Raw genomic sequence first — 25,196 nt, forward strand, 5'->3', positions numbered from 1 at the left:
CTTTTTCATGACCAAGTTGTGCTGTGCAAATAAACCACATTTTCTTATCCTTCAGTTGAGGAACATTTGTAGTATTTTTTACCTTTTGGCTGTTACAGACGATGTTCATGTATAAGGTTTTGTGTAGATGGATCTGTTTTCATTCCTCTTAGGTAGACACCAAGGAGAAGAACTGCTGGTCAGTATAGTAACTTTACATTTAACAACTTAAGGAACTATGTTTTTTTCCACTCGTTGGATACATACACCAGCCATGTGTAAGGTTTCTGATCTCTCCCTGTCTCTATTAATACTTGGTATCTGGGGCCCGGGAGACAGCTCAGCTGCATAAGCGCCTGCCTGGCAAGTGCAAGGTCCTGAGTTTGAGTCCTGATAGGAAAAAAAGAAATGCAATCTGTAAGGAGCTAACAACCTTAGAACAAAATAAATCTTTGTCCATCAAGTGATATATTTCCAGTTAACATAATGTTTTCCTTTATAATAAAATTGTCTGGGCTGGGTATGGTGGCGCATGCCTGTAATCCCAATGCTTGCGAGGCTGTAAACAGAAGGATCACTGAGTCTGATCTACACAGTGAGACCCTACGGACCCTGTAGTAATACATTAATAATAATAAAACTGTCTTCATATATTCATTTTCATGTATTCTTTAAGACCCTCCGAAATTCACCTACTTTTGAGACCAGCAAATGAGGCTCTGTCCCCCTCATTTCATGTACTATTAGACTCCTCCACACATTTTCTGAACATAGGTATCAAGTGATGCTACTGTACTTTCTAGCCATTGTGGTGGGACATTAAGTGTCTCATAATTACCAGTTTTTATTTTCCTTTCTCTGAAGCCTATTTCATGTTTTTCAATTTTGGGGGCTTGGGGGAAAAAAAAGAAAAATGGGAACCAAGGGAAAGAGGGATTGTAACAGGTAAGGTTCCTGCAGTATTTTAGTCATCAACTCTCCCATTCTATATTGGTATCTAATATTTTAACTAAAACAGTTTCATTCCAAACAATTCTTTAATCTTAGCAATCCATAAGGAACTACTCAGCACACTAAAGCAACGTTTTAAAAAAAATCAGCCAGGTCCTCTTTTGTCACAGCCAGATTTGCTTTGCTTCCAAATAATTTTTAAACTACAGTTATTTGTTGGCAGAGTAACAACCACAACCTACAAACCATCATTTGTGCCACAAAGTCCAGTCTTAGCCCAGACCTATTTTGGGTTCGTAACAGCTGGAGCTAAAGAACTGCGTCATGTCCTCAGTCTCTGAAAAGGCAAAACAAAGTCAAATGCTATATAAACCAAAACTGATACAAAGTATGAAAAGAGTAAGGTTCAAACACCTGCTAAAGAAATGGAAACATAATCGTGCTCATCTTAAATCTCAATTTGCCTCTTCACACTTTCAAAAAGTTCTCTTTTTACCTTAATTATAACTCCTAAATTGTCCTGAAATTTATTTTCTCCTTCCACCCATCATGCACATCTCTGAGTTTACATGGAGAGGCCATGTTGCAGAACAGATGTGTAAGTCTCACAGATAAGGCAAGTGGGTACCATGAGGCACTTTCATCCCATCCTAAAATCATCTAATCCTGAAATTCTTAAAAAATGGTTTTGGTTTTACTTTTACCCCTCTACTTGACTCAAAAGGTAACAAACAGCCCTTATTAAAACAAAAATAACTAGTTTTTTGTTTTTTCCTTTGGCAGAACTGGGGGTTGAACTCAGGCCCTTGCGCTTACCAGGAAAGCGCTCATTCTATGGAGCCATTTCCCCGGCCCCAACAACCAGTCTTTACTGAAGCACTGCTCTGATAGTACCCTCATCTATAGGAAAGCAACACAATATATAGGAAACCACACACAATAAAGTTTTTTCATTTCCAGAGATCACTATCAGTAAACCAAATCCACCTAAGTCTTAACTACCTAATAGTACATCTCTAGAACTGTAAATTGTTGAGCCATGAAAATGGGACCAAATAGAGGTACATACTCAATATTCAGCCAGCCAACCTGGTAAGAAAGTTAACCTATCTGAACAAGTACAACTTAAGTTTCCAACTTACTTACCAAAATAATTGCTTTGTTCCAAACCATACTCTGAGGCAATCTACTCGGGTCCCCCTCTGTCCCTCTCTCAAACAGCTTTCCTTATCCCAATAAATATATTATGCTCTTAACCTTTGTTGTTTCTAAAATTCATTCTTCAGTTCTACAAAACATGAACTCATTCCAGGTATCTTTTAAGTTGGGAGTTTCATTTTGACTACGTGGTGATTCACACTGGGTGATGGAGAGAAACATGACAGTTTCCACATTCTATTTTTGGTTGGTTGGTTGGTTGGTTGGTTGGTTGGTTGGTTGGTTGGCTGGTTGGTTGGTTGGCTGGTTGGTTGGTTGGTTGGTTGGTTGGTTGGCTGGAATTTGAGACAAGGTCAGGCTATGTAGTTCAGGCTGGCCTTGAACTCACTATGTAGCCCAGACTGGCCTTCAACTGGCGAGGAACCTCCTGCTTCAGCCTTCCACTGCTGGGATTATAGGTGCTCACCACACCCAAGTGAGTATCTATACTTTGTAAACCACATTAATTTTGCCTTTATCAAATGCTTTATTTGTAATTGTTTAAAATACTTCTTTTAAATTCTGATACCTGGGCAGATCCAATTTCTTACCACAGCTTTTCTTTGTGTGTGTGCGTGCCTGTGTGTGTGTGTGTGTGTGTGTGTGTGTGTGTGTGTGTGTTTTAGGGAAGGGTCTACAGGGTGTTCAGGGTCTTACTTCTAGATCAGACTCAGTCATTCACTGGTTTACTGCCTCCCAAGAGCTGAGATTACAGGAGCACACCACTACACCCAGTCTCAATCGCTGTCTCAGCACGCCCGGGGGTGGGGCCAGCACAGCCAGCCTGGGGATCAAACCCCTGGACCCTGTGCCTGCTTGCCGGCTCTTTAATCCCGAGTATTTGGCCAGCCCTTTCCACAGCTTTTTTATAAGTTCATAAAAGCAACTACTTGGTTGAATTATGATTTAACATACATGATGCTAAACGAAACACTTCTAGGAGACAAGAGCAATTTCTGCTCTTGCTGTTATTTCCAACCTAGATGGTGCTTGATGTTGGCTGAATAAATGATCAATACTTTAGAAGTAAAACCTGTCACTAGCCTGGTGTATGTTTTTAACCCAAAACACAGTTAATAACCTGTGCTCAACCCAAGTGTTGAACCTGAGGAGTCACAGCAGGTCACATGTCATCTCTTAACGACGACTTTACAATGGACCTTGCTGATCTTAAGTCCAACTAATCATACACTTTCAGGGGAGTCATATTTTCAATCTTTATTCTGAAGCTTCTGACCTGTCAAGCACTGGCAACTGAAGCTTACACTCTTCACTGGAAAAAGGAAGCCTTCCTGATCCAAAGCTTGTATTATCCTCACCAGTTGCTACTGCTATTCTCCTACCCTCCAAGAAAGAATTTCTTCAGTCAAAAGTACAGCGTATACCCCAGAAATGAAGACATACTCGACAAAGACTTACTCTACTTATTACGAGATCAGAAACCAATGGGAAAAGAACACAAAATCAGTCCGAATTCAACAGGAATAAAATGCCTCCAATGTAAAAAAAGATTTTAATTAGCTCAGTAGAATAAAAGTGCAAGGCACTGAGTTCAATCCCTGGTTCCACCATAAATAAATAAATAAATAAATAAATAAATAAAATACAGTAAGACTGGGGGGGCTAAGCATTTCTAGGTTTCTTTCCTTTTTAGGGTATTCAACAATGGTTGTTATATTGCACATTATTGTCTTTAATTGAGTTTCTTTTTAAAATAAGAAAGAAAAAAGTATAGTTTCACAATCATGTTCACTTTTTCTCTGCACAACTGTACTCAGATTAAGACTTTGGTAGAGGCTGGGGTTTCAACACAAAACAACAGAGCATTTGACACTCTCAGAAGTTCTAAATGACATTCTGGAAATAGTCAAATTTTACTCCTGGCTACACACTGCCATACAGACAGTGATATGCTGCCCACCCAGAGGGCAGGAGCAAATAATTCAGACATTGTGAGCTCAGAAAGACTTCTCCAGCCGACAGACGAAGAACAGTCATGAAAGCGCTTTTGGCACACTTCCCATGGGACGTGAAAATTTACCTGGCAAACCCCCCACCAGCACCACAGAAACAACCCACGATTGCTTACTCAAAGTATAACTTTTACTGAGAAAGAAAAAGTTAGCTCCAGCCAACAGTCTGTTCTTCTTCCACCCTAAATAACAAAACAGTGTCTACCAACACAACTGGAACCCTTGCATTCTCACTGTCCCTCACTACCCAGAGTCTTTTACTTTGCTAAAATAATTTTAGTTTTAGTAAGAAAAGAAAAAACCAACAAAATACACAGGAAATGTTCAGTTTCAATATGAGTACAATATTAAATGTCCTAAAAGTAGACAGATCCTCCAATAATGTAGCTTCAATAAAAACTTCCTAAACGACTTTTCCTTTTTTGTTCCTTTGAGAAAAGGGTGAAGCAATTTGCATTTACAGCTTAGTTCCTGTTTCCAAAATACCCCTTTAACTTTTTCTTTTCTCTTTTTATGGCAGGTATAAATAGCACCAAATTGTCAAATCACTGCTATTTTGTGTGCTACCTATACAAATAGGTCTGATTTCTGGCCAGCCATAAAACAATTACTGCCAAATTCCTCTGGCTCTTTGATTTCCAGCTTGTCCACAGGGCTTCAAAGCTAGTTTCCAGGACTTTTCTTGGGGCACTGCTGAAAAACAACCTCAAAAGAAACGGAGAAGATAAAATGTTCCTACTCCTATAAATACAAAGACCTAGCTACAGAAGTGAAACAATTCTCCAGCACTGGGTGGTTTCTCCTAAAGAGAATTAAAGACGTCCAAATCCCTAAACTGCTTTTTAGCAGTGAGGATCCACTACATCTTCCCCTGACACTGTATGGCTACTCTGCCCAGTTTCAAGCTTCCCAAAATAATCACTTTCAGAGAAATTTTCTGATTTGCAAAAAAAAAATCCCAGGGTAATTTAATGGAATGCAAGGCAAGTCCAGCTTCGTGAGCATATGAACGGCTACACAGCATAGTATTTACATAAGGTAGCAAAATTCAATCAAGTCAGAAGCTTTAAGTAAGTTAAACTGGGTCAGAATATCAACCAAAAAAATGTGCATGAGCAATTACGTCTTTTTACTACAGTAAGACTTTATTCTCACATAAAAATCACAACACTGTATCTGAAAAATGTGGAATGATGTACACACAAATACCTAACATATGTAGTACATGCCTGCACTCTGTGACAGGCTATTTCCCAGGAAGCCCCAGCAAAGCAATTCATTAATTCTAAGGAAATAAATGTAAAGTCCAGTTAGAGAAACAATTTGGCATCATGGAGCAGCACTGGCAAATTTCACATGGGTGTAAAATTTCCTCCTTTCCACTTTCTCATATAAAATTTTATTAAGGCTGATACACTAATACACACACACACACACACACACACACACACACACCCTGTATCTGTATTTCTGCACCAATGAAAAAAAAGTCACTTTAAAAAAATTCTTCCAACCAAGGGCATCATGCCAAACCAATTTTTCAGCAGCTCTATCATAATATGTTAGGATTTCACAAATTAAGTAGCTGGCGAACATGTGATTGCAAATTAAAAGTACATTTCATAGACTTCTTTTGTGTATGAAAGGTCTTTTTAGACATAAGAATAAAAAGTAACGATTACCCATAATCTCCAGTTTCTTTCTCTTTTCCCACTGCTCACAAGAACCAAGCCTTTTAAAACACTACTACTCCAGACCTGACCTTAGCATTCTTCTAGGATCCTGGATGCAAGGAAGCACTCATACATACATATCCACAGATATATAGTTGTTAAAAAAAAAAAACACCTGTAACAGTCAACTCTTAGAATTACACAAACGAGCCTTCTCATCATTACCCACAAACTTCCCAGCCAAAATCACGGCCACCTGTTCACAGCACTGGTCTCCAGCACACAGCTCTCATCTCTCCGTTCAAAGCTGGCACCCAAAGTTGGTACAGTACTAAATTTTCTCCTAACAGTGTGGTTGTATAATCTCTCAAATTTAATTATATTTTTCCTTTAGAGTTTTGTAACCAAGGCCAAATGCATTAACATACAACAAAATTCTCACGTGAATGATAAAAAATGCATTAAAAGTAACCTTTAATCTGTGCTATTAACTGATTTTATTCTATTTTGGCACGTTTGAAGTAACTCATCTAAGGATTAGTTAGGCTTTTCTACACTTCTTTTTATCAGGATTCTACCGTTCTTGATTTAGTTTTGAGAGAAAAGGGTTGCAAAAACTATAATAATCTCACAGCTGGAGATGGCTGCAAAGCCCGTTAGTGTCCATTGTGCCCTCAATTTGCAGGAAGCCTTTGTGTTCCTCCACTCCTCCTTTTACATGCTGAGCAGTTTTCACTGATAAAGTACTTATAGACCAGTTATTTTAGATTAATGAAAAGCCCAGTAAAATTTTATGTAAAATGGCTGTGAACTTTCTCTTTAAAATACTAAAACGTCTCTTAGTCTTGGCTGTATGAAAATCTTAACCCTGGCAATCTGCCTCAATAGATTTCATGCGAGAGTAGGCAAAGGCAGTCTTAAAATTTTTAAGAAGTATTATTTTCAAACAGAAAACGAATCCAAAATTTCAGGCTATGAATTCAGATAGAATGGCCAAAGCCTCAGGGCACACACACACTGATTTAATCCATAGCAGTAGGTTTCAAAATCCTGCCCTCAACCTTAACAATAAATTATTTCCCTGCCCTTTAAGCCTGTAGCAATAATGCAAACACGGTATAGAAAAGAAGTCAACATTGTCTAGATTTGTTGGTATTTCTAACATTGTGACATGTACTTCAGGAGTACACAGCTCTGACATAATTCTACACTTAACTCACAATAAGTTTAATTTAGAGCTTCCTCTTCCTCTGAATTTTAAGCTCTTCTTCAAAGATTCTTAAATACACAATTATCAAGTAAGTCAAACTCAACTTTGACAATACCCTACAAGTCAGATACAGAAAGCAAAGTCTAAATTGAACTTTTAAATCTGTCTAAATATAAACAGATAATAAAGACTAAGTGAAAATCGTTTTCTGCTATACACTACATGCCAGTAAACCAAAAGTTCAGATCATGACCACAGAGATTGATATCAATACAGCAAGTATAACATTCATATCTAAAATACACAGCAAAGGAGCCAAGGAGATGGCTCAGTAGAATAAGTGCTTGCCTGGCAAGCACAAGGGCCTGAGTTCAATCCCCGGTTCTGCAAAAAAAATAAAAATACAAATAAAATACCCAGCCAAGTAGAAATGCAACACAGAAAGGACAGTGTCTGGAAACAGCTACGCAATTTCTTCCGTGAGGCCACGGGCACCAGGCACAGCAGCTGTGCAACCCTGCCCTAAGGACCACAGCAAAGCTCAAGGGAGGGACCCACACCAGCACTGAGCTCCAGTTCCTATTTCACTTTCAGCCAAGGAAGTGAATAATGAAAACAAAATTACTCTTCAATCATTTAGTTTACTTGACAAGCTGATTTTTACCATCCTTTAATTTACTCATAGGTACAGCCATAAGAACTGTGCCTTTTTGTGTGTAGACAACCATAACTTGTAAATACTGGCTGGGTGACATAAACTTCAGATGGCTGTCACTTCTTTAAACCTTCTTATGAAAACTACTGGAAATGTTTGTAGCTATCAAGAAATAGAAAAGACAGACACTTGGTCATTGCAGTAAACTGCTGAGCCAGATCTTTGATTCTATCACTGAAGAAAACTCCCAAAATTCATGCCATTTTACATATGATTTACAACACTGTGTGCTGACTCTTCTAAAAGAAACAAACTCAGTTCCTCAAAGATTACAGTTTTCCACCTAAAACTACTTACACTGTTTTAAGCAGAGCTGCCTCGCTGTGTACATACCATTAGCGAGTTATCAGGACACATCTGATATATCAATGCCTAATAAACTCTTTTCCACTTAGCCTATAGAAAACAGGTATTTGAGACCTCTAATCTGAACTACTGATATTCATTTTTAAGTAGAAATCCAGTATTTTTCATAAATCAAGGTCTTGAAATATCTAAGGGAGAGTAATCAGGTCAAAGGTTCAATAAAGTTATCACCATGGTTAATAACTATACTAGAAAGAAGTTCCAAAATAATTTCAACTGTGTGGGAACAGGAATGACTGCAACACTTGCCATTTTGGTATCCACGGTGTACCCGTAAGCTTACCCTTTCATTCAAGTGGGTTTGTCTACAGAACAACTTGTTTCCTACATACCCATCTTAATATTCAATTTATAGTTACACTTGCGATTACTTCTGCAAAACTCTGCGACACAGCAATTTTAGTTAAATTTCAGGCCAATATATATTTACATTGCCATGTACAATAAATGCTGACCATAAACACTCTTCAGTGTAAGTAAATGCCATCATTTTGTACCATTTCAATAGGAGAAATGTGGTTTTGAGTATTTAACACTTGAAAATGACCATGTGTTGATTTCCTAAAGCAGTAAACATTATTTAACAACTATGAATTAACTTACTTACACAATGGATATTCCTGAATGTGACATATTTATGAATGATTTACTTGTTTTAAAAAAGTAAATCCCAAAAATCCTAGGTAAATGTGCTTTTCTTAAACCACAAATATTTCTATCAAAATTAAATAAACTGGTTTGCTAGTAATGATGAGAAGTCAAAAATGTAGAACTATCTCTGCCTATTTTCTATGACTTCAGAATTTAACTGGTTATGCTCTTTATAATGCACTTAGAGGATTTTGGAGCCCATTGCCTGTAAAATCTCCCATGGAGAGTCAGGACCACCCACTGAAAACAGTACAACATTATTGCCTCAAGCAAGAAGCTGATACATAGGACTGGTTATTCAAGTCTTTTAAATACTATACTATTGAAGGATTGTGGGAGTTGGGAGGGAGAAGAGGGATTCATGAGTGGATGGGGGAGGAAAACTAACAGAAAAAAAAAATTTTCTAAAGCAGAGATTCCTATAATACCCCTCCTCATCTTATTTCACTTTTTAAATAACTATATAAACAAAGTAATATGTGCTCAATTTCAGAGAGAATTACATTACACTCCACTAAACATGCTACAAAGAACTTTTATTTGAAAAGCTGCTTTTCTGTTGTAAACAATCTTACTCAGCACCAATTTCACACAAGAGAAGATAGCTAGGAAGTGTCGGAGGTGTAGTTAAGAAAAATTCACTCTATGTCTTTCAATGCCTTAAACAGTTGATCCAATAAAGATCCTTTAGAGAAAACATAAAGTCTTTTTTTTTTCTCAAAGCAAGCAAATCATATGGAGGGCTTTTCTTTTCTAGGGTACTGCACCCTGTCTCTTTAAATTCCAGGTCTGCCCTATTTCCCACGCATTCAATGAAAGCCCCACATTTGCTGGCCTCCAGCCCACAATGTCAAGTAGTTTTCTTGCTATTGAATTTCAAGATTATTCTTTTGGATCATTTGCCCTTTAGTTTTAGGGACACGAAAGCAAAAATAATGTCTTTCTACAATAACATAAAGAAAACTCTGAGGTCCTTACAAGCCCACAAGCACAGAACACCTTGTCCTTCAGTCCCCTTCATTACAGAATATGCTCCCACTCCATATGCTCCACGTAAAGGCTATTTGCACACAGCCTTGGACTATCATAGCTTCATCTGTCCTGTAACAAAACTGAACAAGTACATTTACTCAGTACACTGTAGCCAGCTGACAAGCCGCACTACCCAACCAGACCTGCATACCGCTCACTCCTCAGCAGGGATTGCTGTCCCCAATGCGGCGCCTTGGGCATCCAGTTAGAACAACTTCTACAGCAAGTACTTTGTTTTAAAATAATTATTTTATTTTCTATATTTCCAGTTCACAAATCAGTATAAATTAATACTAAAAACACCAAGCAATTATTTCAAGCCATAGCCACAGGACCAGGGCAAATAATTTCGTTTTTCTCATACATACCTTAAACCTGAAGAAAGAAATCCAGGCCATTATGAATCCCACTTGCAATTCTCTCACATAGTTAGGTGTTTTGTTTTGTTTTGTTTTTTTGTTTTTTTTTTTTGTGGGGAGGATGTGCATGTGTTTTCCTTTCTTTCTTTTCTTTTTTTTTTTCTTTTTTGGCAGAACCAGGGATTGAACTCAGGCCTTTGCACTTGCCAGGGAAGCGCTTACTCTACTGAGCCATCTCCCCGGCCCCCTACAATTCTCTCAAATGGAATAAAAATAGCTAAATAGAATTTATCAGCAGGCTTAAGTCAACGGAAAGTTATTCAAAACGCTAGCAACAGAACTAGAAAGGGTAACTTTATTCTATTAGCTAATATAGAATCACCCAGATCACTGCCCCAATTTTTGTATGTTACAAACACTCTAAGGTAGAGGTAATCCAACTACAACTTACGAATTTTGTAAAAGCACCTATTACTAAAGAAGACACACACTTACCTTAACATACAGCTTTGCTATGCACTAGTGGACAGTGCATGAGGCTTTCCTCATGATAACAAGGCAAAGATGACTGCACACAGATCATCAAATCATAGATTCAGACTGCAGAGAACTCTGAGGACAACAACTAGTTACACTAGCTGTATTTAAGAAGTATTCATGTCAGTCTGCTTACACTTACATAAAACATGAAACATTTTTTCATTTTTAAAAACTTGTTACTTTCATAACATATGTGAACTCTCACTAAAACCATCTTAGTACTAAAGTTGCTCAGTAGTTGTGTCTTAATTCTTCATTCAAGACTGTATCTTTTCCCTACCCCAAGCGCATTATTTCTGCCTTATTTTAGTGCTTGCTTTTGTGTGTTTTTGTTTTGTTTTGTTTTGTTTTGTTTTTGCTCCAAATGCCTTCAAGGCATGACTGGCTGGCTTGAGTTGTGGGGATCGAACCACAGCAACCTGAGCCTGACAGCTTTGTTGAAGCAGCCACTTAAAGAACTGAGCTAAAGGGCAGGCCCCCAGTGCTTGCTTTTGGTAACGGGTTTTTTAATTTCACATTGTGAATCGTACTTATTCCTAATGTCATTACTATATATCTACACAACATGATGAAAGTCCTTTAATTGTGGTTAGTTTTTTTACAAAGTCATATGCGAGGGGCCAGGGAGATGGCTCAGTAGAGTAAGTGCTGGCCTGGCAAGTGCAAGGGCCTGAGTTCAATCACCGGTTACACCAAAAAAAAAGTCATCTGCAGGCTCTGGAAAAACTTCTAGTACGACATATCAAGATAAATTAAGTTCATCAACAAAAGTAAACTGCTCAAAATACCACAGGAAAAAAATGTCCCAAACTTTTAAATTCCTATATTCTCCAAAATCATGAGCCCTTGATATCTATAGGTTTCACATCTGCAGATTCAAACAAGGAATGAAAAATATTCAAGCAGGAAAAATAATAGTTAAAATGTATACTTTTTTCTTCCTATTATTGCCTAAACAATATGTATAAACAACTATTTACAATGCATGTGTACAGATGTACCTAAGTATATAGGAAGATATGCAGATTGTAGGCAAATTCTATGCCAGTTTATGTAAAATACTTGAGTACCTGTATATTCTGTTATCAGAAGGGTCCTCACATTAATCACCTGTGGAATGCCAAGGAAGGACTATACCTTACTGAAATAAAAACTTCTGTATTTCTATCATAGAGTATCTTATATGAATTACATGTACTTAGCAATCAGGTTAATCTCATTACTTTTAAAAACACAGCAAAATATGAACTGTTAAGAAAGTTAAGAATATGATCTACATGTTTCTCTTTCTGGCTTACAATCAAATTATGAAACATTTGTGCATTTGTTCACAGCAATATTGAAGAAAAAGATTCAGAATGACAAGGTTGGGGGCCTGCCCAGTAGCTCAGCTGTTTAACTGCCTGCAGAAACAAAGCCCTCAAGCTCAAGCTTCCGTGGTTCAAACCCAGATAGTCACAGCAAACCAGAAATGCCCTAAAGGCATTTCGGGCCTCCAAAAAAAAAACCTTCAAAATGACAAGGTAAAAAAAATTTTCAAGTTACAAACTACAAAAATATTCCGAGATGGTGTTATTCCTATTTCATATGAGACTACTTTTAGAAGAACAACCTTATTACAAATGTGTCTGTCCATGTATACGTTCGCTACATACATATATAATGTTTTTCAACAAACCTTGAAAAATCCAACAGATTTTACTAACAAAAAGAAGCTCCTAGGGCCAAGGAGATAGCTCCGTAAAATAAGCACTTGCCTGGAAAGCATAGAGTCCTGCAATCTCTGCTACCGCAAATAAATAAATAAATTAAATTAAATTAAAAAGAAGCTCCTAAGGGCCGGCCAAATAGCTCAGTAGATTAAAGTGTAGGCTGATGCAGCAGGGTCTGATCCCCAGTCTGCAGTGCTGGGCCCACCACTGGGGTGTGCTGACATGGTGACTGAGACTGGGCATGGTGGTATACACCTGTAATCCCAGCTCTTGGGAGACTGAACACAGGAGAATCACACTATGAGTCCGACCTATGTAGTGAGACCCTGTAGATCCTGTCCTAAATACAGAAAAAAAAAAAAAAAAAAAAAACCTCCTGCAGGGCATGGAGGCACACACCAGTGAGCCCAGCACTTGAGGAGGCCGAGGCAGGAGAATCTTTGAGAGTTCCGAGCAAACCAGCCTGGGCTACAAAGTGAGCTGAAGGCCAACCTGAGAAGACCCTGTCTCAAGAAGACCAAAAAAAAAAAAAAAAAAAAAACACTTCATGATAGCCTACCTCTAAGACAACTTTTATTAACAGTTTCCTGAGATTTAGCACAGCACTTGCCTATTGTGTATGAGGTCATGGATTCAATCCCTAGAACCACAAAAAAAAATTTTGCTACCATACTTTTTTTTAATCATACTGGAAATGGAACTCAGGACCTTGCACTTTCCAGGTACACACTTATGCCACTGAGCTATCTCCCTAGCCTACCATATCTTTTCCTTTTCATTTTTATCTGTCACAGGATTCTCACAATTTGTATGAGAAGGTACAATTCTGGCCATTCTGACATAAAGAAAATGAACTAAATCAAGTACTAAAGTCAATGATAGTAATAGGGCCAAAAAAAGATCCTCCTAGGAAAATATGTCAAGTAGCATTAACTACAATCTACTGTGGAACCTTCAGAGCATTAGAGAACTCTGGCTTATTTGCTGCTCTATTTAAAATATATGCATCTGTTTATCTTTGTGTAAAGCAAAATCTTGGCGCTAAGTCACTGACAGCTTCCTTTCTCAAGCTGAAATGGTAACTAGGTATTTTTTCCTTTGACCTAAAAGGTACACAGCATGTGGCAAATAAAGAATGGAAGGATACTTGTCTTACAAAACAATTTCAATTAAACAATTCAGTTAATACACTCCATAATTCTACTTGAAGTACTAAATAAAAGACACTGCAAGAACTGTAATACAATCTTCTATGAAACAAATACAAAAGAGGTAAAGTATAGGACTGAAACAACGAACAGATTACACCTGCTGCTCCACTGCCCCACGCAGCTTCCTGCCTGCAAGTTAGTATTTCTGCACATAGGAAGTCATACGACAATCTTGAGCTGTGTCAATATTTAAATAACCTGTCCCATTAAAAGCAACTAAATCCTAATAGTCCTAACTCTCCACTTTTCACTGAGCCACTATAATTAATTACAATAAAAGGAATAGGAGAAAGAAATGAAAGAAGGAAAACATTTTGGTAGGAGAAAATGTTTCAATACTAAGAACTTTCATTATTCCACAATATATATTAATGAAGCATTTCAGATAAAAGCTATAGATGACACAAGGTTTAAATGTTTATCACAATGAGTTAAGACCAGAAATAATCAGACAGTAGTCTTCTCCCAAAACCCTGCCAAAGTTAAAAAGCATCACGCAAACTAAATTTATATCCAGAAACCTGAAGAGGCAAGTAATCCCCTACTCTCTAGGGCACTACTGTTAACATTTTAGGACACTGTTAATATGTATTTGGTGGGGTGGGGGTTGTTTGGTCTTCTTGAGACAGGGTCTTGCTATGTGACTCAGGATGACCTTGAGCTCACTTTGTAGCCCAGGCAGGTCTCAAACTTGCCAGGGTCTCATAAGCAGCTCAGGCTTCTCCTAAGCCTCCTGTTTCCAGCCTCCCCACACGTGCCCCCCACCCCCGGACGCCGTCACCCGCTCAGCGCGCCCAGGGAGCAGGGCGGGCAGGATGGAATGAAGCCCCGGCCTGCACTTGCCACAGCAGGCGCTCAGTCTGCTGAGCTATCTAGCCGGCCCTATATTTGGTTTTTGTATCAATATATATGCACAAAACATTTGGCCTCGTATTAACACAATGGAAAGTAACTGATGGATTCTACCAGAAGGAAACATAAAAACCTAGCTTTGACAAAATTAAGTATTTTAAATAGAAAAAGAATGTATCTGGCTCTGAGAATATCAATCTTCAAGCACCAGTAAGAACTTTAAACTCAACTAATCATCCTCATAATCATTACTGAATATTAATTTAAGTAAATCAGCCTTAGAATTAGAAGGAAAGGTAGGCTATACAGCTTTCTGTTTTTGGTTTTTTTGAGACAGGGTAATTACATAACCCAGGCTGGCTTGGAACTTATGGTGATCTTCCTGCTTCAGACTCCCAAGTGGTGGGATTATAGGCACGCACAACCAGGCCCAGCTATACTTTCTTTCATTTAAAAAATAAAAAATTATATATATATATATATATATATATATATAGTGGCCTTATCCTTAGAGTTAATTATTAACTGATGCATAACAACTAACTCAAACTCAAATGTTAACCTTACCTTTTAAATAATTCAGTAATAGTAGCTTTTATCAGGCCTCGACCACTGCAAATTTACCAGATTTAAATTAAAAGAATTAAGCAATACTCACTGCATCTTAAAACCAGGCTCAGTATCTTTCATGTATAGAAATCCCTCCACAGGACAAGGTGAGGCAGAAAAGCCAGGGGCAACTATCATTAGGCAACTACCATTAGGCAACAATGTCCTCTAATGATTTAGTCTCAAATGAGTATCTTAAATTAATCCACAATATAAATTTGACTGGAAAGTAGCTATGGAACTTTTTCCTTTAAAGTGGCAGCTACCATGGTTAGTTCCACTTAATGAAACCACAGATCATGTCTACAAAAGCAGTTTCTGTTGAATACTGCTAGTGTAAGTGAATAAGTACTCAATATTGTATTTTAAAAACAAACAATGACTACCTTTTATTACTAGTTATCTTTGTTTAGGCACAATTGTGACTCCTGTCTACATGCAAAATCATTCCACAACTTTAAGCTTTTGATTAAAAGTAAAACAAGAGAACAAACATGGACCTCAACCCTCTCCAGGCTTACTGCAAAGACACAAGCACACTAGAGGCCAGGGAACCACCTCTCACTGTGCCTCCTGCAATTAAACCCTGTGGGATAAGCAAATTACCAAAACTATCAACTGCACATTTAAACAAAACTTTAAGACAAAATAAAATAGCAACTTAACAAATTTTAAAATTATTAACATGGCAAATGAACCCAAAAAAAGGAGGGGCATTGTCAACAAAGAAAAAAAAAAGGGGGCCAGCAAGATAGCTCACTGGACTAAAGCACCTGCTTAGGCAAGTGCAAGGCCTGAGGTTCAATCCTTGCCAACACATGCTATGCTAGCCCCACCGCCAGGACAGGCTGAGCGGGCCAGAGAATCTGGGCATAACGGCACATGACTGATCCCAGTGCTGAAAGCAGGAGGATCACCAGGAGTCTGAGCTGTGTAGTGAGTTGCTGCAACAACCGAATACATTAAAAAAAGAAAAAAAAAACATATAATATATACAAGAAATGACAGGGGCTGGTGAGATAGCTCAGCATTCTAAAGTACCTGCTTAGGCAAAGCACAGAGACCTCACCACATGCAGCGCCAGTCCCACCCCCAGGGTGGGCTGAGCAGGCCACAAAAAAAAAAAAAAAAAAGAATGATGACCACTCCACTCCATCAGTTAAAAAAAAAGATATTAAAACCTAATTATCAGAAGTCTAAGTGAACAATGTAAGTGCTTTCTACTAGACACCAGAGAAATACAAAGAAAACAAAACAAAAAAGCACGTTTCAACTAAATATCAAAAATAAGAAATATTAAAACTACTGTTGGCAACTTATTTCCTGACAGTAAAAACTATCAAAGCTACTTTGTAGAACAATCTGACAATGTCTAGTACAAATGAAAATGCACATGTCTACAACCCAATGACTCAAATTCTAGGCCTATGCCCAAACTTTTATTCATTTGCACAAGGAAACATGTACAAAAAGGCTCACTACCTAAAGAGAAAATGACCTACATATTTCTTTACCGGCGAACAAAAAATGAAGTACAGATTATATATGTATTCTGAAATACTAGGAAGAAGAAATTAAAGAGGATGAGTTCACTTTACAGATGAGACATGAACAGGTCCAAAAACAGTTGTTTTAAATATTAAAAAATATTAATTAGTGCGTACCCAAGCATTTTCATTCATGAAAATGTTCTGTATTAACAGTAGCAATGGTTGTACAATCTCCGTATACTAAAAACGACTGAACTGCACACCTTAACATGGTGAATTTTATGGTGCATCAACTGTCAATCAAAAAACTTGTTCACACGGTAAATACTCCAGGTTGATTTCAAAATATACTATGACTTGTAAGCAACATAAATACAGATGTAAATAGAATGAAAGGCTAAAATGCCAGAAAAAAGCAAGCATTTAAGAACTTTAGCTACAATAGCAATACTTAATACTTTGAAATCACAACAGAGAGGGGCGAGAGTACAGCTCAGTGGCACAGGGCTTACCCAACGTCCACGGGACCAAGTTAAACCGCCGATTATACATACTTACAACGCGCGCACACATACAGAACCAAATACGATACAACAAACACTTTTATTCTTGTGAATGGGGATTTTTTTGTTGTTGTTGCTATAAGACTATATTTTCTTACAGGTTTGAGTTTTGGGAGGTTTTTCTGAGAAATAAAAAAAAAGCCATAAACTACAAAAGGACACAAATAGGCCCACTGCAAAAGACAAACAGCAAACAAGCACATACATAAAAACATGTAGCACTAGGGCTGGGGAGATAGCTCAGTGGCATAAGCGCCGGACTGGCAAGTGCAAGGTCTCAAGTTCAATCCCCAGTACTGCAAAAAATAAAAGAAAACAAAGCACTACTGATTAAATAAATGCAAATTTAAATCAGATATTTTTATAAAGAGTTTCAGTACGGGCACCATGTGAGGAAACAGGCCTACATAAGTATAAATAGGAAAGCTTATGATTTTGGGAGAAAGTTGCTTTTTTTTTTCTTTGACACAACCTGGGATTGAATAAGGATTTTTTTTTTTCTCCGAATGCCCTCAGGGCTTGTTTGGCTGGCTGGAGAGTTGTGGGGATCGAACTAGAGCCACCTGAGGCTGACAGCTTGGTGGAAGCAGCCACTTAAAGAACTAAGCTAAGGCCAGGCCCCCACAACCTGGGATTGAACACAGGCCCTTGCGCCAGCCAAGTGCTTATTCTACTGAGCCATCTCCCCGGCCCCTTTTGGGGGAAAGTTAAGTAATACATATAAAAATTTCAAATATGTATACCTTTTGACTCAACTACGAAAATTCACTGAAGGACAACAAATCTATATTCTATAATACTGTGAAATTCAGCAATGCAAAAAATAATATTCCATGAAGGTAAAAATATTCATCTGCATTCTATCCCAAGCACCAGGAAGTATGCTGCTCAGCACACAGGAGAAGCGCCAAAAACACTTGAGTGAATTACTGTTAAGTATTAGTACTTATGTGTATAGATGGACAGAGAGATACCTACCAAAATACTAACTCCATATATCTATGAAAATATAATAAAATAAATCCTTTTATATTATTACGGTTTGAATTTTATTTTATTTTTTTGGTGAAATCAGGGGTTGAACTCAGGCCCTTGCACTTGCCAGGCAAACACTTATTCTACTGAGCCATCTCCCCAGCCCCTAAATTTTCTACAAAGCACATATATCTATAAATTAGAAAAAGCATGATTTGCATTTGCATATAAAGTCAGTATGAGTTCTTCAAAAAGGATACAATTATACAATGATACCCTGTAATTTCCCAATTTCCAAGATAACCCTTTTGAAGACTTGAACTACTATGAGATTTTAAAAGAGAAAGTTTTATATCTTAGAACTGTAAAGGTTACATTAAGTAATGAGGACCATTTGTAACAGAAGATCAGAAAAACAAAGTGGGGTAGACACTGGTCCACAGAGGGCTCACTGAAAGGAAATGTCAAAATACCAAGAGAAAAAGAAATGGAAAAAAAAAAAAAAAAAGAAATGAAGACACAAGTATCAAACTAATTTATTCTTCTTCCCTGCTTATATCACAGAAGTTCTACAGAAAATCACCTAAAATGGATCTAAATGATCTCTGAATACCATACATTATATATTACAGTGACATTACAAAACATAACCAATAAAATATCTACATTATCCTTCTTCTGAAAAAGTGTTCGATACTTGTTATACTGGAATACGAGACAAATACATTGAAGGCTCCATCTTTTCTCTGTTAAATAAGAGTTTATTAACGATAAAATTGCTTAAACATATCAGTGTCCATGTGCATTTTGTGCAACTCTGTCAGATTAGATGCCTAACAATGTATGTCACTGTTTCTCAGGTGCAATCTGGAGATTTCAGTGTCCTCAAAACCTACCCAGGTGACTGGCAAAGTTAAACTGTGATAACTCTAAGATACGCCTTATTCGTTCTTTCTCTCACTTATATAGCTTTCTAGAGTCTATAGAACAACACAACAAAGTACAAAAACATACATGGATCCAGTTGTCATCTATTAAGCCATCATTAAAGACATGAATTTTTATTCTAAAAACTATTTTTCATTAAAATGATATTTAAATAGGAATAGGTTATTTTTATCTTTAAACAAATTACTGTCTAAACTGTCTTATTTTTAACACAATAAAAGTTAACAGGTATAACATTCACACAGAAAAGCTCTTTGGAGGGCTGGCCAGATAGCTCAGCAGATTAAAGCCCCTGCTTAGGCAGACACAGGGGCCAAGGGTTCAATTCCTGGCCTGCTGTGCCAGCCCGGCCCCCAGGGCACGCTGAGAGGGGGGAATGAGACTGGGCGTGGTGATGTGCACTTGTAATCCCAGCGTATGGGAGGCTGAAAAACAGGACCGATCACTACAAGTCCAATCTGTACAGTGAGACCTTACAGATGCTGTACTAAATACATTTTTTATTAATTTTATTGAGAAACAAATAGCAATGAGACAGTTTCAAAACCAATTAGTAGAACAGTTTCAATAATTAGTATATTGCATATTATTGTCTTCATAGTGGTACTAAAGACATTTAAAAAAGGAAAAAAAGAAAAGTTCTTTGGAGTCCTAGATTTGTAAGTATGTAAAGGGGCCATAAATCCAGTGAGTTTGGAAATAAACGTTTCATATTTTATGTGCCACCTACAAAGGTGTAGTTCTATCACTATTCTCATAACACACCTGAGAAGAAAAGAGACAGAGAAATAACTTGCCCAAGACTACCCAAGGAGTCTCTTAAGCCAGCCTTTGGATGCAAATTTAATTCCTGACCCTACCTCCTTTTTACCAGTAAGCAACAGCATCTACTAAAAAGCACTCACACACACAGTTACATGTGCTGATCATCTGTGTAATGGTAATATTCTACACTTCTCTGTTTTTGTGTTTCAGTCTTAGAAAGTACTTTGTCATATATGGAATTACCTATTTTGCAAATCTAACACTACAAAAATAAAATTCTTAAGGCTGGCCTGATAGCTCAGCGGACTAAAGCGCTTGCTTAGGCAGAGTGCACAGGCGGGGGTTGATTCCTGGAGTGTGCCATGCCAGGCCCGTGGGGCACACTGAGAGAGCGAATGAGACTGGGCGTGGTGGCGCACGCCTGTAATCCTAGCTCTTGGGAGGCTGAAAACAGGAGAATCACTGAGTCTGATCAAAGACCCTGAAGACCCTGTCCTAAATGCAGAAAAATAAAATAAAATTATTGCTGGGTGTGCTGAAGATGCCTGCAATCCCAGCACTCTGAGACAAAGGCAAGAAGATGATAAATTTCCGCCCAGTCCAGGCAACTTAGCAAGACCCCACCTCAAAATGAAAACTAACAAAGGGATGAAGCCACGTGAATTTAACAACCTTATTTCACTTAATACCTCTTTAATAATCTCCTGCAACTACAAACAGACTTACCACTTTTTACAGATCATTTAACTATACACAACTGAGGTCTCCTGTATGACTTACTTACAAATTTTTGCTATTACAAAAAAGTCTCAAGAAATATGTTAAAATTTGTGTTTGTGAAGTCATAGCTGCCAAAAATTCCTAGAAGTAAACTTGTTGTAAAGGGTATAAACATTTGATTTGCCCAAATGCCCCCAACATGCCCATGCCCAATTTACACTCTAATCAGTTGCATATGAAGACTTCCCCCACTAATGTAAGTGCCTCTAGGAAACTGCATTTTGTGTTGCTTCAAAATGACAAGAAGGTTCTCACTTCTCATCTTAACTCCAATCAGCACCCTACACAAATAGCATTCACCCATCTCTTTTTCCTTTTACCTTTTAAATGCCTCACAAGATAAAACCAGGTGCACACAAAACTTGAAATATTAACCCCTTTAATTTTAGGTATCGAGATAGTTATCCAAATTATTCCAGAAGACACAAATCAAACTGCGACAAAGTGAGACTCAAACATTTAAAGCAAAAGTTTTAAGTGTAGATTTATTATGCTTTATTTGCCCACTCAGACTAAAGGCTACAAATAAAAAGCTACTAAATCATACGAGTGACCAAATTAGTTTACGTAAATAATAAGCAGATTTTATATCATAAGTGTCAATGGAACAGATTGCTGTAATTGCAAAGTTCATTGAAATACACACAATGACAATGAAAACATTAATATTTTAAATGAAGTGCTTTGAATGTAACTTCAATTTAGCCTCATCAGATAAGTATAAAGCTTTGGTGTTAATAAGATATCTTTTCTTAAAAGTAGGTAACTTAGAAATGTTATCAAACTCTGACCTTCCTTTTCTGTATTGACTAATGGATATAAAAGGCTTCACTACTTCTTCAAAAACTTTTTCTAGGACTTTATATCAGTAATTTCAATATACACGCTGCTGAAGCAAGCACATTATGCCAGTCATTTTAAATTGAAGACTTCTCACACATCTTTGTGGCACTCATTAATTCAAATCCAATCTGCTCAATTCTAACATGGTATATGTAATTACTATTCAGCAACAAGTTGAAATACTGTAATTTTTTCCCCTACAAGTTGTCATGGTCTTATTGCAAAGTAAAGGAAATCAACCTGAAAATCAATTTATCTTAATCAAAGATTTATAAATCCAGATTCATGATTCTCACAGCTAATCAGCTCATGGTCAGTATGAGCTGATTATTATTCTCTAAGGTTCATCTGTGCTTACCAGGTATTGTATATAGTGAAAGTAATTTAACTCATCACATCACTATTGATAGCCATTTACAGTTTAGAGTATGAGCAAGTCTTTCAAATACTCAGATTTTCCCTCAAATTCATTTTTGTAGCATCTCTCATTTCAAATGGGTAAATTGTATCCTATTACTTATAAATACACATCACAAAACACTGCACATTAAAAGGTACTACTACAAGTGGCTTTAGAAATGCCTGGCATTCTTATTTTGCATTTATTTATCATTTTGAAAGATTTCATAAGCAAAATAGTAAGTACCAGGATTTAAGTGGCATGTTTGGTGTTGCCTGCACTAACAACTATTCCCAATGAACGGAGAAACCTCTTGCAATCTGAATCATGTGTAATTACAGTATGACAAGGTCTCTCTTGGGCGATGTAAGCTGGCATTTTTCCCAGGACTTGTCACATCATGGGAACCACACATGCAAATAAAAATCCAAAAATAAACACTTTTAAACAATAGCTTATAAACCGCATAGAAAACCCCTCAGTTAAGAATGAAAACTGTAGAGACCACCAAACAGGCAGCCCTCAAGAAGAAGGTTTGAGAAGACCATGCTGTTATGAAACCGTTCACCGCACCCAGCAACAACTCCCAGGTTTGGGCCTGGGCCCTGCGTGCAGCACCCTTACTTTCCCTCTGGCTGGACAGAAAATCATTAAGTACAGGAAGTAAAAGGAAACCTCACCAAACACACACACACACACACACACACACACACACACACACGCAAAAGCAGAGAGACACTGGTAAAATACAGAAGCTGATCATCTTTAATTTCATAAAGCAAATTTTGTTGATTATTATGGTGCCTAATCGAAGTTACTGTAAAAACGACATCTTTAGCCAATCAAGTTAAATTTCCTAGTATAATAAATACCCTTTTCGCTAAGTGTATTTCATCTTGAAGTGAACAGCAGCCAAGCAGCAGTAACAGTGTATACCAAAGATCTCAGAAGACGCTTTCTTTTGTTTCAATTCCTCTGCAATAGCTCTACAGACACATGGAAAAAAATTCCAAGAAACATCATATCCAGTCTCCAATAGTGACAGAAACTTGACAATGCTCATCCCTTCACAGCTTGGAGGAAAGACAAACTATAATATCCCAATCTATATTTTGACATAAAATGCTAAATATTAAATGCTTTTTCCTGTAAACCAGGCAGGCATACTAACCTTCTAGTTGGAGCTGTTTGCATTTATTAACCATCCAACAAAGCCCATCAAATTCAACTGTTCAAGTTACCAAGAGGTGCTACAAGCAGAACCACTAAAGGGACAAAAATACAACCCCACTTTCTCTTGCATGAGCACTGAAAAGCACCAACACAGATTCGGCCTCCTCCCTTCTTTATTCAGCGCTGCTTGTTCAATAATTTTCACATAAGCAGAATGGGTTTATTATGTTACTCTAAGAAACTGCAGGAGTTCTAGATGCCAATAAAGATTATGGATCAAATGGAAGATAACTACTAACCATTGTGTCAACTTAGATAAATAAACCTGCTCACAAACAAAGCACCTTATTGTATTGGTACTGTTACCTCCGCTAATCCAACTGAAACAACCAGACAGCAGCTTTACAGAAGCTGAAAGCAACAGAAACAAAGAGTTACCAAAATCCCTTTAAATTTCCTTTAAAATGACATCCCTTTTCTCTTCTCCAAAGCTGTCCTACTCTTTATGGAAAATATTTCTGACTGCAGAAGCTCAGCAAGATTATGCAAACTAGATCCAAGTGTAGGAACTAGGTGGGGAAGGACAGAAGATACAGGCAACACACATTGTTCCTCTGAAACTCAGCGGGCAACCTTTGGAGAACCCTCTCTCTGTGGACCACATCCCCAGCCACTACATGGCGACGACGTTGCTTTTGGCGACATGCTCAAAACCGAGCAGCAGTCAAGCTGGGGGGTGGGGGGAAGGCAGGAGAAGTAAGCCTTCCAACTAAATAAAACCCAGACTGCAGCGGGGTGTGATAGTGGCTAACCCGTTAAAAGGAAGTCTTTGGCAACTGGCAAGCAGTGCTTCACACACAGAGGAGACAGAAAAGACCCTAAAAAGAATCAACTTTTCAAGACGGAACAGTAATTACATCCAACGTATTGCCTCCGACCAACACAAGCATATTCGTACCGGGGTGCGGGACAGCACAAACTATTCCCTCCACTTCCCAAACTTCCAAATCCAATAACTGAGTCCCGTTAACCCCAGAGAGGCCCTGAGGGCTGACCTGGCAGGAATAAGCCCCCGACACCTGACAGTCCTCTCTCGGCGCGCGCAGGGCTGCCGCGACCCGGTTCCCAGGCCACGCGGGCGAGGGCTGGGCAGAGCGCGCAGGGCCCAGCAGGGCCGCCAGCCGGGCGACGCTCTCGCCGCCGGCAGAGGCACTTGTACGGGGCCTTTTGTATCGGAACCCTACCTCTTTTGGGCCTAGGAAAGCTCTCGTGCAAGTGGAAGACGACCTTCTCCACGAAGTGCTGAATGTTACTGTGCTCCGGGCCGCGCACGAACACCATCCAGTCGTGAGTGAAGCCCTCCACGGTGGGTTTCTTCCGCACCTGGGCGCGGTGCCCCAGCTCCAGCTTCACCTGCACGGCACACTGCGGGCAGGGAGGAGAGCGCGCCGTGAACAACAGGAAGGCGGCCGCCCAGCGCCGAGCGCTGCGCCTGACATCTTTTTCCTCTTTGGAACGCACATAAAAGGAAACGGCAGTGCCCTCGGCATCCACGGCTCGCGCGAGTCGAGCGGCCGCGCACCCCACCCCTCGGATCCGCAGCGATCCACTTCGACCAGGGTTGTGACGGAATGTCACCCCGTGCGGCAGAGGGTCACTGGGGGAGCCCAAGCGGCCGGACGCGCCGGAGCACAAGTGCGTCGCTAACCGATCGGAGGACAACCGCGCAGCGACGCTGGGGCGGCTGCCCGGCGTGAAGGGAGCGGGGGCTCCGGCGAGCCGCCCCGAAAGTCCCGCTGCGACAGCACACGCCGAGGAAGTCTTTGTGTACGTGTGAGGGTGCGTGCGTGCGTGCGAGCGCGGTGCCAGGCGGAAAGGAAACTACAGCAGCCTCTGCCGATGGGCGCAAACTCGGAGCCTCACCACGGGGCTCGGCACAACAAAAACGGGACGCGGCCGCACGCGCGCAGGCCGCAGGAAGACGCGCGAGGCACCGCGACTCCAGCGCCGCGCACGCCCCCCGAGAAGAGCCTCGCCCCCTGGGGGTCAGCGGCCCCGCGCCCCGCACCGCGGGAGCCGAAGTGGCCCCGAAGTACCTCCCACGCCGCCCCCCGAGAGGGGAAGCGAGAGTTCGGCTCGCGCCCCGCCGGCGCCCGGGCGAAGTTGCGTGCAGCCCGCCGCTGTCAGCCCGCGCGCGCCGGCCCCACGCGCGAGGAGAACGCACCATCG

General features: G+C 39.3%; 1 protein-coding gene across 3 annotated transcripts in view; it reads right to left on the reverse strand.

Moving 5' to 3' along the window:
* The window catches only part of Mllt3 (MLLT3, super elongation complex subunit), a 329,863-nt gene that overhangs the window by 285,333 nt on the left and 19,334 nt on the right, over positions 1 to 25,196 (reverse strand). For all 3 annotated transcript variants that reach the window (XM_023715842.1, XM_023715841.1, XM_023715840.1), the window contains exon 3: positions 24,212 to 24,392. In XM_023715842.1, coding sequence (XP_023571610.1) covers positions 24,212 to 24,392 — 181 coding nt within the window. The remainder of the gene's footprint in view (positions 1 to 24,211; positions 24,393 to 25,196) is intronic.

This window comes from Octodon degus, unplaced genomic scaffold, assembly GCF_000260255.1.
Source record: "Octodon degus isolate 3935 unplaced genomic scaffold, OctDeg1.0 scaffold00044, whole genome shotgun sequence".
NCBI lineage: Eukaryota > Metazoa > Chordata > Mammalia > Rodentia > Octodontidae > Octodon > Octodon degus.